This window comes from Balaenoptera acutorostrata, chromosome 2 (genome assembly GCF_949987535.1).
Source record: "Balaenoptera acutorostrata chromosome 2, mBalAcu1.1, whole genome shotgun sequence".
Taxonomy (NCBI): Eukaryota; Metazoa; Chordata; class Mammalia; order Artiodactyla; family Balaenopteridae; genus Balaenoptera; species Balaenoptera acutorostrata.
In genome coordinates this window covers 54597249-54612644 of record NC_080065.1, presented here as the reverse complement: position 1 = coordinate 54612644, position 15396 = coordinate 54597249, and the positions used below count along the sequence as shown (strand labels likewise).

Genomic DNA, 15396 nt, shown 5'->3' with positions numbered 1-15396 from the left:
TATGTACATCAGCCAACTGGTCATATCCTCTTCTCCAAGCCCCAGTCTTTAGGTCAGATTGTAAGCATTTCTCACCTGTCTTATTGTACTTGCCTAGTAACTGAATCCCTCCAGTGACCTCAGGATAAAGTCCAAACCTCTTAACGTGAACTAGAGGGGCCTCCCCCAACCTCTCTAGTCTCTCTCTCTCTTTTCTTTTTACATATACTGCAATTTTATTTCAATCGCACAAACGAAGTTAGCATGTAGGAAATTTAAATGAACAGTATGGTAAAAATAGCAGAGAACCAAAAACTCTAATAAGGAAGTACACCTAAAGCATGAGAATTCAACATTCATTAGTGTTTCATCTTCAGTTTTGATTGACACTTGATGCTTGCAAAATTTTGAAACAAACTTTGAGATCATGATGACTATTCTGAAGAGATTTCAGCACCAGCACTAAGATTTGTACATTCAGTTGGTTTGCAATTGACTTGTTAGCCATTTACATAGTGTATAGTACAGATTTGTCACAGGTCAGATCACAGTGTTGAAGGAAAGAAGTACCTTCCCGTAATTAGAAAGGATCCCCTAAATTGCACTCAGCTTAAGACATCCAATGTACAAGAGCATGAAAACCATCATAATATTGTGCCTCCAAGGAACATAGTTTTGATAAGGAAAATAACCTAGGCTTCTGTTTCCCATTTTAATTACTGAAGTCTCTAACAATGACAAAACTGTCACATAGGACAGTAAATGTATACAGTAATTCAATCAAACTTCTTGGAAAGAACACATTTAGCAATCTGGGATAATGCAGAACGACAGGAAATAAAACGTGATTCAACACTGGTTCTTTTTGTCATTTTACACAGACATCATGTTAATATTAGACCAAGGCACAAAACATTTAGTGCATAAACCAGTTTCTTTTTTAAGATCTAGCATTTTTACTGTAGTCTTTTATCTTACTTTGGACCACTTGTACCCAGTACTCTATCCTACTATAGACTGTTTAACTTAATCAACAAAATCAAAAGTGATTTCTGAGCAGATTTATGGGGGACATAAACATTTGTATCATCAAAGTGTTTGCATAACCAAAAGTACAATAATAAAGATGAAAATGCCACCTATTTCTTTTAAAAAGTAGTACTTCATAAGCTCGCTGCATCTTTAATGTCTTCACTATTGGATGACAATGAAGAGTTGATAGAAAAAAAGAACTGTATACTTGAATTATGATAGCTCATCCATCACAGATCTAAAAATGAAGTTTCTGCAGAAACAGAACTATTTTAACAAGGGAAGAAAATTCCCTCATTCAAACCTCTTTGAAGTGGTAATGGCTGCAAACTTGCAGCACTTAGAAAACTATGCTATCAACAAGTTCTGTCTTTAAGAACTTAGATTAAGAAATCTAGATAGCAGATGAAAGTGGATTATTTCTTCAAAATTTTAGTAAAACTACTGATAATCAAAAGTTTCAAAGCAAACATGGCACATAACAACTCAAGCATAAATCAAGATGGAGAGCCTGGAGAATTGTGATTTCCTAAAATTTCAAAAAATTCTATCATTGCAACATACAGGATTTCTCCCCTATTTTAATCTTAGAAGTTTCAAAGAAAAGGGAGTGGATAACATACACACACGTGAGTGCCCACACAAACACACATGCACGCATGTACACACGGTGATAAGTAGAGTATCTAGTTCCTTCTTCCCACCACCTAAATCTCACTTTATTTATTAAAAGAAAATTATGCAGGACCCCCCTCACTGTTTTCCCTTTACCTAATGATTTCTGTGACCTTAATTGCTGCCATCACTGTTACTTTTCTAGTATTTCAACATAAGATTCAAAAGCAGCTTTGTAGTCAGGAAAGTGTACCTGAACACCTGTATAACTGCAGGGCACCAAGGTAATAACTGCCAAATTCAGGGATGGAACTTTTGAGTTCCACAGTAAGATATAATTCATGTGAAGCTCAGAATCATGTTTCAGACCATTGAACTTACTCAAGTTAAAATACAAATAGCTGAAGACATGATGTAAAAGATTAAGTACTTGATGCTGTTAACATATTTACCAATTAAAGTCACAAAATATTCCATATTATTATTCATGCAGATAACTGAGAACGAAGATAGTGCAGAAATTAACTTTAAATAAAAAATTATTCCTTCCCTTCCTTCCACTCCCCTATACTCTACAAAATGTTTTCCCTGGGACTAGGCCTTGAAAAGGCCACTACATATTAGTTTGACATGCATTACTGTCTGTAATTTAAAAAAAGCTAATTTTGTGGTGGTTTTTAAATTTTATAATTTATAATTACATTATAAAAATGTCCACATGCATAAATCTAAAAAAGGTTGAAAACCTACAGTGAATCTACAATATATTGTTTTACATTTGACCACTGGTTTGTGTTATGTAGGAGTCACAGATTTGGTAAAGCATTGTAACAATTTAGGAAGGCATCTAAATCTTTAAATTATGGACAAATTTTATGTTTGAATCTACAAAATTGCATGAAGGCTAAACTCGAGAGACTTCCTATCATTCTAAAATTCCTCACTCTGAACAAATCATTTTTAGGACACTTTCTTATAAATATCACCCTTTGAAAGCACATACAATTCTGTTTGTTCCACATTTTATGATCTTAACCTACATAGGGCTGAACTCAATTATTCATGGAATATCAAATATGATAGGAAGACAAACCTGAGAGAAACATTTACAATACAATAGCATAACTTGCTAAATTCCTCATCACCATTCTCTGAAAAAAAACTTCTCAAGCCTTTCTCCTCTTTATTTTAGCAATGGATTGTGGAAAATGTGCGATTTTCTCTTGACATGAAAATATTTCAATGCACGGTGATCTTGCCTGATAGATTCAGTATTTTCTGCATAACTGATGCAGGAACTCCTATACGACTCTCTTCCATCCTGTTGTAAAGGTCAGAAAAAAGCAGCAAACTGGGAGGGAAACAGCTTATCACCAGGGTAGTAATGTCTGAAGGCTTTCAAAGTATGTTGTTTTTTCCCTGCTTTGTCTCCATTTTCTTCTTACAGCTCACAAAATGTAAGGGTTTTGTTGTTGTTACTACAGTTGTTCTTTGTAGGTTTTTTTTCCCTTTCTCCAGATTAAAGTCCTATCTCTCCTTAGTTTGATTCTCTATGCAGTATTTGACTTGCTCAGTTCCTGCCTGACTGCATCAATGAGCTCTGCTTTTAGCTTAGTTAATTCTTTTCTCATTTCATCTAAAACGTCCTGCTTCAGCCTGTCATAGTACAGTCCCTCCGCCTGGACTCCGTTGGCACTGGGCTGTGATGAGGGCGCAGATTTTGGTCTGTGTAATGAATCATAGGACGTGTTGTCAAAAACAATCTGATTTTTCCTTGGAGAATCCCATCTGGAAATAACAGGTGACTTGCTGCCATTCATTGTATTTGTTCTTTCCCAAGGTTTTCTTGTCAGTTCAGGTGTACTTGTTGAAGAGGCCTTAGAAGTTACAGGCTCTGAATCTTCATTTTTGTCCTCTTTTTGTTCTGTTTCTATTGTTGATCCCTTTTCAGCAATTCTTCTCCTCCTGGCCAACAGGGCACTCATTTCTTCCACTAAACCACTACCCCCTAACGGAAGGGATCCATTTCCACGACCCGTATCTGTTTTAGATGAGGCCGAATTCACACCAGTGGTGTTCCCTCCGCTTGGGAAGGAGGCATCCTCCATCCGTGACACTCTCCTAAGTTTTGCTCCAGCAACCGCAGCTGCAGGTCCAGTTAAAGGGCGATTGTCTTCAGACATGGATCCAAAAAAAATCCAGATGCAGGGAGGGGAGGAGCAGGAGGTGGGGGGGGAGGAGGGGGTACCTGATTAGGAAGAGGTGGTGGAGGAGGCGGAGGCGGGGGCCCTGAGGACCGAAGCGGAGGGGGTGGAGGGGATCCTGGGGGAGGAGGGAGCGCGGCTGATGCCTGGGCAGGACCTGGTGGGAGTGGAGGAGGGGGTGGAGGTACAGGAGGTCCCAAGACAATGCCCTGTTGGGTTGGAGTCTCGGCCGGCTGAGAGGCTGCCTGCGAGCCTGGCTTAGAAGCAGAGGAGTCTCCCAGCACAGAGTTTAGAGGAGTCTCCACAGAGGTGGGGCAGCGGCATTTGCCATTCTTCGCTCTCGCTCCCATTCCAGCTGCGCCCTTTCTAGCTGCCCTTGCCGCTCTCTTTCTGGCCTTTCCCGGTCCAGTCTCTCCAGCCTCTCCCGCTCCAGACGATCCTGACCTTCCCTTTCTTGTCTCTCTCTCTCTTCAGCTGCTCCTGTTCTAGTCGCTCCCTCTCCAGCCTTTCCCTTTCTAACCTCTCCCTCTCCAATCTCTCCCTTTCCATCCTTTCTCTCTCCAGCCTTTCCCGCTCCAGCTCCTTTTGTCATTGCTGTTCTTGTAGTTGCCTTCTTTGAATTTCCAATTCTTCTTGTGATGGGCCATTCTGAACTTCAGCAGGTAGTTGTGAATTTTGTCTAGGCAATGTTGGCCTTCTTTCCTGTGAATGCAACACTTCTAAGGCATGCATCATGGCACTTGCGAAGACGCTGACATCTTCTTTGCTGCCAAAGTTGAGACCATACACCTGTCTAGCATCCCACCATTGGTGGAAGGTCTGTGTAGCTTGATTGTACTTCAACCCTTTAGGAATGGCACAATATATCACGACCTGCTGGTCCTGAATCTTCCCGCCCACCACTCTGAATGTGTTGTTGCCTGTATGATGATATAGATGAACTCTGATGAACCCCGTTGAACCACCAGCTAGCACCCACTTTTTATTGGCATCATCATAAACCATCACAGCAGCTCTTGCCTGACAGATACTCTGTTCACTTATTATTTTAAATGTATCCTGCCACTCCCTTCTGGTCTGCAGAGTTTCTGCTGAAAAATCAGCTGATAACCTTATGGGAATTCCCTTGTATGTTATTTGTCGCTTTTCTCTTGCTGCTTTTAATATTTTCTCTTTACCTTTAATTTTTGTCGTTTTGATTGCAATGTGTCATGGTCTATTCCTCTGTGGGTTTATCCTGTATGGAACTCTCCATGCTTCGTGGACTTGGATGATTGTTTCCTTTCCCAGGTTAGGGAAGTTTCCAGCTATTATCTCTTCAAATATGTTCTCAGGCCCTTTCTCTCTCTCTTCTCCTTCTGGGACCCCTATAATGTGAATGTTAGTGTGCTTAATGTTGTTCCAGAGGTCTCTTACACTGTCCTCATTTCCTTTCATTCTTTTTTCTTTTTTCTGCTCCACAGTAGTGATTTCCCCTACTCTGTCTTCCAGCTCACTGATCCATTCTGCTTCATTTACTCTACTATTGATTCCTTCCAGTGTGTTTTTCACTTCAGTTATTGTATTGTTCAACTCTGTTTGGTTGTTCTTTATATTTTCTAACTCTTTGTTAAAAAATCCTTCTAACTTATCCATTTGTCTCCCGAGTTCTTGGATCACCTTTACAATCGTTACTCTGAACTCTTTCTTGGGTAGATTGCCTGTCTCAACATCACTTAATTCTTCTGGAGTTTTATCTTGTTCCTTCATCTGAAACACATTCCTCTGCCACCTCATTTTGGGTTAATTACGTTTCTCAACTTTGGAGAAGTAGCCTTCTGTAGGAGACGTCCTATGGGTCCCAGCAGTGCACTCACCCAAGGACCAGGGGCCAGCGGTCCCACGGTAGTGTCTGGCCTGTGTTTGCAGACTGCAGTCTACTGGATCGTAGTTTTCTTCCTTCTGATTTCTGCCCCCTGGTGGGTGAGGCTGGTCTAGAAGCTTGTGTAGGCTTCCTGGCAGGAAGGGCTGATGCCTGCCCACTGGTGGGTGAAGCTGGGTCCTGGCCCTCTGGTGTGTGATCCAGAAGTCTTTAGGCAACCTGTCTGCTAATGCATGGGGCTGTGGGGCTGTACTCCCACCCGTTAGTTGTTTGGCCTGAGGCATCCGGCACTGAAGCATACAGGCTGTTGGGTGGGGCCAGGTCTTGGTGCTAAAGACCCAAGCAAGATGTCTGCCTCAAGGAGAGTTCATGCCGATGAATAATCCCCGATATATCTGCCACCAGCTTTTATGACCCCAGCATGAGCCACAGCCACCCCCTCCCCCCCCACCTCCCCAGGAGACCCTCCAAGACCAGCAGGTAGGTCTGGCCCAGGCTTCTATGAGGTTACTGCTTTTTTTTTTTTTTTTTTTTTTTAATTTTATTTATTTATTTATTTATGGCTGTGTTGGGTCTTCGTTTCTGCGTGAGGGCTTTCTCTAGTTGCGGCAAGCGGGGGCCACTCTTCATTGCGGTGCGCGGGCCTCTCACTATCGCGGCCTCTCTTGTTGCGGAGCACAGGCTCCAGACGCGCAGGCTCAGTAATTGTGGCTCACGGGCCCAGTCGCTCCGCGGCATGTGGGATCCTCCCGGACCAGGGCTCGAACCCGTGTCCCCTGCACTGGCAGGCAGATTCGCAACCACTGCGCCACCAGGGAAGCCCGAGGTTACTGCTTTTGCCCTTGGTCCTGGTGCACGTGAGATTTTGTGCAATCCCTTTAAGAGTTAAGTCTCTCTGGGCTTCCCTGGTGGCACAGTGGTTGAGAATCTGCCTGCCAATGCAGGAGACACGGGTTTGAGCCCTGGTCTGGGAAGATCCCACATGCCACGGAGCGACTGAGCCCGTGAGCCACAACTACTGAGCCTGCGCGTCTGGAGCCTGTGCTCAGCAACAGGAGAGGCCGCGACAGTGAGAGGCCCGCACACCGCGATGAAGAGTGGCCCCCGCTCGTTGCAACTAGAGAAAGCCCTTGCACAGAAATGAAGACCCAACACAGCCAAAAATAAATATAAATAAATAAATAAATTTATTAAAAAAAAAAAAAAGAGTTAAGTCTCTGTTTCCCCCAGTCCTGTGGAGCTCCTGCAAATAAGCCCCGCTGGCCTTCAAATCCAAATGCTCTGGGGGGCAACTCTTCCCGATGCCAGACCCCCAGGCTGGGAAGCCTGATGTGGGCCTCAGAACTCTCACTCCTGTGGGAGAGCCTCTGCAAGGTCACCCAAGGTGGAGTGCGGTGGGTAGGAGGTTAAGGATTTGATTATATTTCAAGTGCACCCCTCCTACCGTCTCGTTGTGCTTTCTTCTTTATGCCTTTAGATGTAGAAGATCTTTTTCTGTAGGTTCCAGTCTTTTCTATCGATGGTTGCTCAGATGTTAGTTGTGATTTTGGTGTGTTCACGAGAGGAGGTAAGCTCAAGGTCCTTCCCCTCTGCCATCTTGAAAGACTCCCTCTAGTCGCTCTCTTAAGCCTCTTTTCTTTTTTTAAATTTATTTATTTTATTTATTTTATTTTTGGCTGCATTGGGTCTTCGTTGCTGTGTGCAGGCTTTCTCTAGTTGCGGTGATTGGGGGCTACTCCTTGTTGTGGTGCGCGGGCTTCTCATTGCAGTGGCTTCTCTTGTTGCAGAGCACAGGTTATAGGTGTGTGGACTTCAGTAGTTGTGGCACATGGGCTCAGTAGTTGTGGCTTGTGGGTTCTAGAGCTCAGGCTTAGTAATTGTGGCACACAGGCCTAGTTGCTCTGCAGCATGTGGGATCTTCCCAGACCAGGGCTTGAACCCGTGTCCCCTGCATTGGCAGGCAGATTCTTAACCACTGTGCCACCAGGGAAGCACTTAAGCCTCTTTTCTAACCACTTTCCCAAATAATGAAGTGCTTGTCGTTCATCAAAATGCCCTGATCTGTCATCTCCTCAGACACCTTCACACATTCAGAATCTTCTGCCTAGACTGTCTTCTTTACATCTTTTTCTTTAGCTAATTTCAATTTATCCTAAAAAATCTCAGCTCAGATACTTTCCAAAAAGAAATTCTCCTTCCCCATTTACAACTAAAATCTGACTAGGTGAGAATCCAATATGCCCTTGTAGCAACCTGTATCTAACTAATAGTTGCATTTTAAGCGCTATTTTTTTTTTGTCTTTCCAATAGTATGTGTGTGTGTGTGTGTTATCTCTCTGTGTGTGTGTGTTAGTTGTTTCCAGAGTTCACATGTCATACCTTGAAGGCTCCATCACAATCTGTGCAAGGGGAGGCTTATGTCATTTGAAATTCCCAGGTGATTCTCATCCCATTCTGTCCTGTTGAGATGGAGAGCCTCTAGGGAGAGTCATCCCCAGCACCTGACACAGAATCTGGCATATTGTAAGTGACTATCACATGTTGGATGATGGTGGGGACAAGGAATGATGAGGTGAGAAGTCTGTTTTTCCTTCAATGGACAATGTGTAGACACATAAAATTTGTGAGTAGTGGCTCAACATAATTAGAGTAATGTATTTAGAAACTGACGTGTGATCAGTGATGAGTGGATTAGATTGGAGGAGAGGGGTGGGGGGATAGCATATGTCACGCTGAATCCTGGGCAAAATGTTGTAGAGATTGCAAAGGATCTGGGGTAACCAGTAAAACTGCCTAGAGTGGAATTCCCTGGTGGCGCAGTGGTTAAGAATCTGCCTGCCAATGCAGGGGACATGGGTTCGATCCCTGGTCTGGGAAGATCCCACATGCCGTGGAGCAACTAAGCCCGTGCACCACAACTACTGAGCCTGTGCTCTAGAGCCCGCGAGCCACAACTACTGAGCCTGCGTGCTGCAACTACTGAAGCCCGTGAGCCTAGAGCCCGTGCTCCGCAACAAGAGGAGCCACCACAGTGAGAAGCCTGCACACTGCAACGAAGAGTAGCCCCCGCTCGCCACAACTAGAGAAAGCCCATGCGCAGCAACGAAGACGCAACGGAGCCAAAAATAAATAAATTAATTAAAAAACAAAACAAAAAACTGCCCAGAGTGACATTCAGACACCAACTTGAGGCACAGAAAGTCTTTATATGAGGTGCTGGGCAAGGACCTAAAAAGTCATCTCCAGGCTAGCAGGTGGCATAACTGCTCAGTGTTCTTCAGCCAGATGCCAGAGAACTCTTCCGCCTGCCATGGCTAGGTTGGTTCTAGTTATGCACGTCCAGACTGGAGTGGATCAGGGGTGTAGAGAATGGGAGAACAGTTCCTAGACCCAGTTTAGTCTGGAGTAGGACTGTCTGTGGGAGGGGGCCCGTTCTAGAACAGCTGCAATTCCTGACTGATCCACTTCAGACAGACTCTAATGCCTGGTACCACCAGCCGAATTCTAGGCAAGAGTAAATGTATTGACATACTGCACAACATTCATGAAGTCAGAATTTTGGAAAAGGTGAAACTGTCTTTCAGGCTTAAATTATTTCTGCAGTGTTTTGTCTGATTACAGCCTGCATTTAGAAGATGCTTGTCCTTCACTTTCCCACCTCCTTTTAGCCTTTGTCAGTAACTTTGCAGGCTCTACACAGGTGGTTCCATTTGTAATCCATTTGACACAGCAAGACTCTCATAATTAATGAAGCTCTCTACAGCACTGCCAGTGACCTGGAATGTAGGACAGGAGAGGTGCTGAAGCAGAGGAAAGGACAGCGGGCTGAGAGCCAGGAGACCTGGATGTTGCCGGGAGGCTGCCGGGAGCTGGAGCCTAGCAAGGGAGTTTTCTTCTGTGCACCTCTGTCTCCAGCCTTAAACTGGAAGCACGAAAGCAAAGGTCCCGTCTCAAATAGAGGCATAATCACTAACCATTACAATTCCTGCTCTTGGCCACCTTCCTTTATTTGTCACTGAAAATCAATTTAAAGCATATTGTTTTTGAGTCAAGTTTTGATTGTGGTGGGAAGGCGGGAAGATAGGATTCAACCTTGAAATGCTAAAATCAACATGGAAAAGTTTTTGAGTTGAGGGACAGGATGGAGTCTGGAGAACAGGGGATTCAGAGCATTTCCAGGGTGGGTTCCCCACCCGCACCCCATACGTGCCAGGCAGGATTTCCACATGGTCAGGGCTTGAGTAGGAAAAAGGGGGACCAGGAGCAGTATCTTTTCCCTTTTTCTCTCTGCTTCAAACTCACGTGTAAATGGAATGAAAAGAGAAAGGAAAGAAGCAGCCAGAAGGAAAACAGATGGCTCTCTATAATGCTTTTCATCCAGTTAGAATTATGTTTTGACAATAAGGTCCTACAGAAAAAAACTGGAACACGTTTTCCCACATTTCACCCCACACCATTTTCTGCATAGATTAGACCTGTATAATAAATAAATCGCCTGAAATGAATTCCAGGAAGGTCATGGGGCAGCCCCTATGCTCTATCTTGGTATACGCAGAGAGAGGGATCTGACTGATCTGCTTATTAAAATAGTGCCGCATGCATCTGCTAAAAAATGTTCCCATGGTGACTCCAACAGACCTGCCTTCCTTCAGGCCTTCTCAGACACCCCAGTGGAGACTCGCATTCCCCTTTCCCACCGCTCTGCTCCCAGTGACGTCATGCTGTAAGTACCCATTAAACATGCCCAGAACAGAGATGTATCTTCACGTACTAAGGGTTCCCATTTCTCCCCCAAATGAAGAAATCTTAATTTCCCACAAGACGTCACCTGAATTTTAAAAATTATTTTAAAATCATACAGCATTACTCCCTCCTGAAGAAGTCCTTCTATCTCCTAGCTTTTTCCTTTTCATGGCCCAAATGGATTTAGGATTCAAGTCCTGGGCATCACTTGTTTCGATTTTTCCCTTTTCACTTGTGTTTTTACTCGTAGTATCAATCATTCATTACTATTATTATATTTTTAAAATGTATTTAAAATTCTAATTATTTTTTCCATTTATAAAAGTAATACAAAGTTATACAAAATACTTCTACTATAATTTTGGATTTTTTTGGCCACACCACTTGACATGTGGGGTCTTAGTTCCCTGACCAGGGATCGAACCCACAACCCCTGCAGTGGAAGTGCAGAGTCTTAACCACAGGACTGCCAGGGAAGTCCCAGTATTTCTATTATACTTTTTATGATTATAAAAATGTCCTAAGTAAAGAAAATAAAATTTCTATTTTTCCAATAACGCCTGATTCAAAAACTGTTTGATGAACTTTCACTAAATATAGAGGGAATGTTTCAGATATTTAATTTAAAATATAGGCTATGGCATCCATGAAACTCAGCCTGTGGGGCCCTGGGTTATCCTCCTAAGCAACTGGATGTGAAGTAAAAGAAGAGGCCCACGTGCTATTGGTGGGGGGGACTTGCCCTACATAATAAGAAGGTGAGGATAGCTTCAGACATGAGCCCCAAATCCAAAGTCTCAGAGATCAATATTCTGGAGAGCTGGCTCAGGATCAACCTTTCATGGACGCTACACATAGTCTGCTTCAGAGTGAAATGTAGCAGGAATTGTTCAATTTGATGATGATTTGGAGTTTTCCTGAACTAGGTTGGTGGGCCAGCTGGTAAATATCAATAATAACAATAACAATAATAATAATAATAATGCATCTGTTGAGCGCTTGCTCTCTGTAAGGTTGGTAGTAGGCATTGACAAGTCTTTAATCATTTAATCCTTACAACAATCCTCTGAAGTAGGTGGTCTAATTTCTTTTTCAGGGATAAGGAAATGTACATTTCAAGAAGTTAAACTACTTGTTCCAGGAAAATGGCAGAGCAAGCATCGGAACCCAAGGCTAGCCTTAACCATGCTTATTTCTAGCAGCAAACTTGCATGCTGTGTCCAGAGGGCTCTCATCACTACAACACTCTGTAGTAAAACACTGTTTTCTTAAAACCCTACAAAGCCTCCCAAACACTGTACCCATGACTCAAGCCAGGAACCCTTGGTCAGCAGGCCCTTCACGGGGTGCTTGCGGTTACCTGGTGCACCATATCGCCGGTCTCTTCTTTTCTTTTCTTTTCTTTTTTTTTTTTTTTTTACTTTTCTTATTATTAAATTTTATTTTATTTTTTAATTGAATTTTATTTCTTTTATACAGCAGGTTCTTATTAGCTATCCACTTTATACCTATTAGTGTATATATGTCAATCACCCACCTCTTGTTTTCTGTTACCTGCCTCCGTCCCTTGCAGCTCAGGTCACACTACACTGTCTGGTGTTCTCACCTCCACTCTCCACCTTCTGCCACGCTGCTCCTTGAGCCAAGCGGAGCTCCTGCTCTGCTCCCAAATCCTCTCCCTCCTCACCCAGAGGCAAGCAGCACTCTGCCCTCCCTCCTGCCTGGGCTTTGCTCGGTGGAAATGAGGTGTATCTTTCTTACTTCTAAAAACCCTTTCTCCACCCTCTATGGACCACTCTCTGAAGCTGATGCTTCCCTTAAGGCTGCTCTGGCCATATGTGCTTAGTGAAAGTGATTATTATTAGTCCTTTGTACATATCTTCAGACTCTGGGGCTGCAAAGTTGGTTGCAGGTTGAACAAACATTTAATGTTTATGCTGGGTGTTATTCTACTACGTTCCGAGCATTTCTCTAGGTACTGAAGAGAAAACAGTTAACAAAAGCATACAGAGGCCCTTCCCTCACAGAACTTACATTCTAGTGACTATCTCCTTTCCCTTTCTGTGTTTCTGCTTCCTTTCCTGGTGTATACTCCCATAGGATAGTTCCAGAGACAGGCTACCTGGGATCACATCCCAGCCTTTCTACTTACAGTCTGTGTGACCTTGGCCAAGTTAGTTAACCTCTCTGTGCCTCAGTTTCCTGTAAATTGGGAAACATGAATAGCATTTCCCTCAAAGCTGTTATTAGAATTAAATAAGTTAATGTAGTTAATACATCTAAGGTATTTAGGATAGTGGCTGTGATATTGTAATTTATATATATTTGGTCTTTGACCTCATTCTTGGCACAGAGCTACCAAAACTCTGGGAACTTCCTTAGAGAGCAATAAAGATCTTTTGTTATGTTAATGATGTGACTTTTGGAAAACACCTGAGGATGGGGGCTGGTTGCTAGGAGAACCAACTATGTGATTGGAGGGTTAGAAATTTCAATCCCACCCCCTGACTTCCAGGGAGGGGAGAGGGGCTGGAGGTTGAATCAATTGCCAATGGCCAGTGATTTAATCAGTCATGCCTGTGTAAGAAGCCACTATAAAAACTCAGAAGGACAGGGTTTGGAGAGCTTCTGAGACTGGAGAGGGTGGTGCTCCTGAAGAGGGCATGGAATTTCCGTGCCCTTTCCCCATGCCTTGCCCTATGCATCGCTTCTATCTGGGTGTTCCTGAGTTATATCCTGTAATAGTAAACCGGTGGTCTGGTAAGTAAAATGTTTCTCTGGGTTCTGTGAGCTGCTCTAGTGAACTAACTGAACCTAAGAAGGAGTTCATTGGACCCTCTGATCTATAGCTGGATGTCAGAAGCTCAGGTGACAACCTGGACTTGGGATTGGTGTCTAAAGTTGGGGGTGAGGGCGGGCAGTCTTTTAGGACTACAGAACCCTTAACTCGTGGAATCCGACGCTGTCCCCAGTTAGTGTCAGAATTCAGTTGAACTGCAGGACACCCAGCTGGTGTCCGATAATTGCTTGGTGGTATGGAAAAACCCCCATACATTGGAATTGGATGCAAAATCACAGTGGCAATATATGTTAATTACTATTATTACTTTGTTTAGGTAACACACAACACGTAGATGGCAGGGATCTTCCTTTGGAAGTGTTCTTAAGTCTCTTCCACTTGGCTGTAAACTTCTTAAAGGCAAGGGCCAAGTCTTCAGTCCTTTTGTGTTTGCCACACATGGTGTAGTGCTTTTCACAGCGTATACAATGAATAAATGCTCTTGACTGATAGGGCCCATGGAGGTGTGTGCTGTGGCATCAGAGTGTTTCTCAGCTCCCCCTCAGAGCAAAACTGCATTCACCTGATACACTATTCTCATTCTCTTGTCTTCTCGAGGAAAGACAACTGTAGGCTCAATGCCTTCTATTGCATGTGTAAAAAAAAAAAACTTGCTTTAATTTCTGAAGAAACAAGACCCAAGGGTATCATGTTAAAAACATCCTCTGCCTCAAAGAGAAATGACAAAACTCACCTTGATTTTTCAATGGTAAAGGCATAGTTTCCCTGAGTTTGCTTAAAAGGTTTTTCATTTCTCGCATGTCTCTGTAAAATTGATAAAAAGAAAAAATATCAGCTGTAAATTTTTGAAATGTAATCTCAAACCGTCTGTTCTGTGAGACAACTGAAGGACAAAGTCTGTGCCTAATTGTACGAGCTCGAGCTTCCAGTAGGCAAATATTGCATTTATTTTGCTTTTATAAGAAAAAAGAAAATCTGAGTTGGGTTGGCTCTGGAAGGAATAAGAACTACTCTGACAAACGTGTCCGCAGGGCATTCTGCTATAGGAGCCCTCATATCTACCTTCAGTTGGACCTGGCTGAGATCAGAGAAGAGCCTCTGGTAATGAGGACAGTACTTCACGTTTCCGAGGGCTCGTGAAGGGCACACAACTAGAACAACAGGGGAACCCTGGGCAAAGCTGAGGCTGGGTGATGATTTTCTCATCTGGTCCGAGGGCTGTCCTGCCTGTATGGGTTCACTCCCTGTCGTCTCTCATTATCGTGATTGGAATTCAGAGTAACACAGCTGTTAAACATTCCCAAGGGTCAACACATTAAATTGACTTGGAATGTTTTTAATGTGCAGCCCAGTTTGAGACCCACAGATTTCTTAGGGCAAAGTGATAGGGAGAAGCAAGGAAGCCCCTTCCCAGACCAGGTCTACTGTGCCTACTTCTCCTAGTCACTCCCACCTCCTTTGCAGAATCTGAACTTTTACGCTGAACTGAAATACCTCCAACGCTGAGGGCTAGACGCTCCTATTATTATTATCAGCCATAGCTTGCTCTCTGACAAGCTTACAAGGCTTGGATAGAGATTCTGTGCAAGGTTTCTGAAAAGGAAAATGGCTTTGCTGAAGGATTACACACTGACCATGGCACTCTGGCAGATATTTCTTCCTGGGAATAGAGCAAAGCATTTTCTACTTTATATATTAAGAGAAATCACTCATCATTTGTCTATAGCTCTATCAAACTGTGCCAAACAGCTTTATTGTTTGAATTGTTGGATTTCCAAGCATAGACAAAATCCCAGTTTTATTAATAGCACATAATTACCACATGCTTCAATTTTCTATAAACACAGAAATTTGGTAATTAGCTTTAGAATTATATTACAATCTGAAAGTAGAACTACAATGGCTCTAAATGTCACTGTGTGATACATTTCTAAAAATAAAAAAATAGTGTTCATTATCTTGTCAATGACTCAACCCCCCACACACAGAGCCCTCGATGGAATTGCCTAGTATTCATTCAGCTGCTTCGTGCTGGCTCTGGGGACATCAGTAGCAAAGGACAAGATATCAGTGTGAAGGCCAGTAAACAAGGGGCTTGTCCCTCTGCCTCACAGAATGGAATTTTTAGCATCTAGATGCGTTTATGATTATATTATTGTTAT

General features: G+C 43.2%; 2 protein-coding genes across 3 annotated transcripts in view; both read right to left on the bottom strand.

Moving 5' to 3' along the window:
- Positions 1–15396, bottom strand: part of RGS7BP (regulator of G protein signaling 7 binding protein) — a 123619-nt gene that overhangs the window by 10373 nt on the left and 97850 nt on the right. Inside the window, exon 5 of one of the 2 annotated variants that reach the window (XM_007176040.3) lies at positions 13968–14038. In XM_007176040.3, coding sequence (XP_007176102.1) covers positions 13968–14038 — 71 coding nt within the window. Of the gene's footprint in view, positions 1–13963; positions 14039–15396 lie in introns of those variants that run through there. The other variant, XM_057541726.1, reaches the window with a different exon arrangement.
- LOC130707405 (protein enabled homolog) lies at positions 3140–4868 on the bottom strand. Its single transcript, XM_057541725.1, is given in 4 exon segments — positions 3140–3814; positions 3817–4140; positions 4143–4299; positions 4302–4868. Coding segments are annotated over 4 exon segments (1653 nt in total). The 5' UTR covers positions 4836–4868; the 3' UTR covers positions 3140–3176.